Below are 3,783 nucleotides of genomic sequence, written 5' to 3' on the forward strand. Positions count from 1 at the left end.
TCGCTCTCACGTCCTGCCTGCCACCCCGGGCCCTGCACGCCGCCGTGCGCTCGGGGCCCACCTGCTCCCTCCCTCCCACAGCCCTGCTCATGCCCAGCGAGCTGCTGGTGTCCATGCGGGCAGGCAGCGCCGTGATCAGCCTGGTCTGGGCCAGCGGCCCCCTGGGGCGGGCAGTATGCTGTGCCCAGCTCTCAGGGGCTGGACGTCTCTTCCGGGAGCAGCCCCTGGTGCTGGGCCAAGCCCAGCTGGTCCTGAGGGACCTCCCGCCTGGACGCAACCTCTCCCTGACCGTGCTGTGCCGGGCGGGGCCGCTGCAGGCGTCCACTCACCCCGTGGTGCTGCCCGTTGGTACGTGGCTCTCGAGAGGAGGAAGACGCTCTGAGAGGCAGCCCCGGCTCGAGCTGCGGCCCCGCTGTCTTGCTCCGAGACGGTGCCCCACCCCCATGCCCTGCTCCCCACGGCCCTCCAGAAGGGCAGCGGTAACCCCGGGGGCTAGTGCCCTCCCCTGGGTTCACCAGTGCCCAGCCCTCTGCACCTGCTCACTCTGAGCCCTTGACCCCGACGCCATCGCCCTGGGGCGCACTGACACCCACAGCTCAAGACTCCCCTCCACAGAGCCCGGCCCTGTGCAGGACGTGCAGTGCCAGCCCAAGGCCACCCGCCTGGGCCTGAGCTGGACGGTGCCCGCGGGGGACGTGGGCACCTGTGCGGTGCTGGTGGAGCATCTGGAGCTAGGAGGGAGCGCCCGGCGGGTCTTCGAGGCCAGCGCGTCCGGGGGGGCCCTCCAGCTGCCCGGCCTGCTGCCCGCCACCCGCTACCGCCTCAGCCTCCACGTGCTGGGCAGCAACGGTCTGTGGAGCCGGACGGTCACGCTGGTGTGCGCCACCTCTGCGGACGGTAGGCCCCCGCGGCCTCTGGAGCCCAGGCCCCTCGGTCGTCCCCCCGACTGCCCACGGGGCTCCCCCTCCCCTGAGCCCCAAGCCGGCCCCTTCCTCTGCCCCGACCTGGTGCCACGCCAGTTTGGAGCCTCATGTCCTTGCTTCTGGCCCAGGATTGTCCACTTCTAGAGTTGTATCTGGCAGCCTCTTGTCACCGGACACGATGAGGCCCTGGGGACGTGACGGCTTGGCCCTGCCCCTGGAGACCAGTGGGAAGGGTAGGTCAGGACCTCGCTCTCTCCTCTCCGTCCCAGCCTGGCGCCCCCCAGAGTTAGCCGCAGCCCCCCAGCTGGCGCCACGGCCGCAGATGGGTGTGGTGCTCACACGGGGCTTGTTTGGTGAGGACGACGGGCAGATCCAGTGGTACGGTGTCATTGCCAGCACCAACGCGTCACGTGAGTGCTGGCCTGGGGCGGCGGGACCGGGCATCCCAAAGGCTGGCCGATGCCTGTGACGAGAGCACGCTGGGGACTCGCGGGCCCCACGCCCACCCTGCTGCGCCCTCCCCGCTCTGCCCCCAGTGGCTCGGCCCCCCCGCGAAGCCGTCAACCGCACGTGGCACGACCACTTCTACGGGGGACACGACTCCTACCTGGCCACCCTGCTTCCCAGCCCCTTCCACCCGGGGCCCTGGGCCACGCCGGGAGCCTGGGCGGTGCCCGTGGGCACGGAGGACTGTGGCCAAGCTCGGGAGATATGTAACGGGCAGCTGAAGCCGGGCTCCCAGTATCGGTGAGAGCCAGGGCCGAAGGGGGGTGGGGAGCCTCTGTGAGCTTCATTTGTGGGAATTTCCACATTTTCAACCTATGACCTGGGCTGACTCCAAAGAGAGGGCATGTGGTGGTCCATGAGGGTCCATCACATTATTTCGAATGGGCTCCCTGGTAGGCAAGGAGAAAAGGGAAACACCCATCTGTTAACATGGTTCTTTTTTTCAGAAGGGGAGCAGGGAAGGGTTCTGTTTCCACTTGCAGGGCAGTGCCCAGGACATTTGGGTGCCTATTTCCAAGGCTCCCTGCTCTTGGCGCAGGGCAGGGATGGTCGAGGAGCGGCTGAGGGTGGCTTGCTCTAAACTCTCGAGGGGCTCAGCGCATAGCCTGTAAAGAGGCAAGGGGCTGTCACTGTGTGCATGTCTGTCGCTCATGGCCCGGTTTCCCGAGCCATGTGGCGCTTTGCCCTCTTCGCCTGCCCTCCCCGGCAGAAGGCCCGGCTTCTCTGCCCAGGTTCAGCGTCGTGGCTTTTACCAGACTTGGCCCCCCCGAGACCACCTTCTCCTTCTCAGCCTTCTCAGGTAGGCTGGGCTCCTGGCTGGGCCCCCTTCTGGAGGGTACCCCCACCCAGCAGCACGAGGACTGGGTGCAAGCTGCAGGGAGAATGTGCCCGCCTGGCGGAGCAGGAGACCAGTGTGACCAGGAGTTGCGGGCGCAGACTCGGCCTGGGAGGGCCGAGCCGCAGGGTGGGGGGCAGAGGGGCCAGTGGCGCGTGTGCCTGTGGTCACAGCCCCGCCCACACCGCCTCCACCCCGCTGCTCCAGGCCACCGAGGCCTTAGGACAGCATTGGCCAGCAGAAGCAGGAGGCGAGCCGCATGTGCAAGCCACACGCGCGAGCCACACACGTGAGCCACACGCGCGAGCCACACGCAAGATTTGAATGGCCTGGGAGCTACATTAATCATATGGAAACAAACCAGTAAAATTAATTTCAGGAACATTCCGTTTAAACCAAGAATTCAAAAATATTGTATCAGCGGAGGCCTTAGGACAGCATCGGCCAGCAGAAGCAGGAGGCGAGCCGCACGTGCAAGCCACACGCGCGAGCCACACACGTGAGCCACACGCGCGAGCCACACGCAAGATTTGAATGGCCTGGGAGCTACATTAATCATATGGAAACAAACCAGTAAAATTAATTTCAGGAACATTCCGTTTAAACCAAGAATTCAAAAATATTGTATCAGCTCGCGATCAGTTTTTAGAAATTATGAATGAGGTCTTTGACTTTTTTTTTCGTTAAGTCTTTAAAATCTGTGTCTATGTGAGTGGCCACATTCGCCCAGCTCGGTGGCCACGTGCGGCCAGTTGACCAGTGTGGTCTGAGTCCAGGCAGCCAGGCGTCTACTGCTTTTTCTTCCTCGCGGGTCTCAGGGAGGGAGGGGGGTCTTTGGGACATGCTCAGGGGCAGGGGAGCTGGACGTCCTCAGTTCCCGCCCGCCAAGGCCCCCTGGCAGCCATTGCTGGCCTCTGTCTGGCAGCCAGGGCTTCTGGTTGGGAGGTGGGCATGTCGCTGCAGGAGAGTGATGGCTGCGGCCCACCCCTGCCTTGCCCCGCACAGAGCCCCGGACCTGCGTGTCCCAGCGGGCGGCGCCTCTGCCGGTGGCAGTGGCGGTGGGCGCCGCGGCGGGCTGTGTCCTTGCCACCTGTGCCGCGCTGGGCCTGCTGCACTGGAGGCGGGCGAGGGGGCAGAGGTGAGTGGGGGGAACCTGCACCAGTGAGCCCGGGGCAGGGGCGAGTCTTCCCCAGAGGCTGCACAGTCCCCACCGCCTTCCCCCTCTGCAGGACAGAGAAGCATCGATTCTCCCCAGAGACGACAGTTCACAGTCTGCGGTGAGCGCCTTTTCCTGCGCCCCGCCTCCTGGACGGTGTGGCGGGCAGCGTGGCCCTGCCTCGCACAGTCCTCACGGGCTGCCTCTGAGACCCGGCCGCCAGACCTTTGTCACACAGCTCCGGGAGAGGCCCCTGCTCTCCACCCCGCAGCCGGCCTCCTCCAGCCCCTCCTTCTCCCTGACAACCTCTGGCCCCTCCTCAGGCCAGTCTCTTCCTTCCTCCCTCCCTCCTCCCTCCCTCC

The 3,783-nt window shown here is 65.6% G+C and overlaps 1 protein-coding gene across 1 annotated transcript in view; it reads left to right on the plus strand.

Annotated features, from left to right (window-relative positions):
• Positions 1-3,783, plus strand: part of LOC102882201 (receptor-type tyrosine-protein phosphatase V-like) — a 12,770-nt gene that overhangs the window by 3,377 nt on the left and 5,610 nt on the right. Inside the window, 7 exon segments of the mRNA XM_025044269.1 lie at positions 82-348; positions 616-897; positions 1,193-1,333; positions 1,460-1,670; positions 2,162-2,229; positions 3,271-3,403; positions 3,495-3,542. Coding sequence (XP_024900037.1) covers positions 82-348; positions 616-897; positions 1,193-1,333; positions 1,460-1,670; positions 2,162-2,229; positions 3,271-3,403; positions 3,495-3,542 — 1,150 coding nt within the window.

The sequence above is a fragment of the Pteropus alecto genome, unplaced genomic scaffold (assembly GCF_000325575.1).
Source record: "Pteropus alecto unplaced genomic scaffold, ASM32557v1 scaffold563, whole genome shotgun sequence".
Taxonomy (NCBI): domain Eukaryota; kingdom Metazoa; phylum Chordata; class Mammalia; order Chiroptera; family Pteropodidae; genus Pteropus; species Pteropus alecto.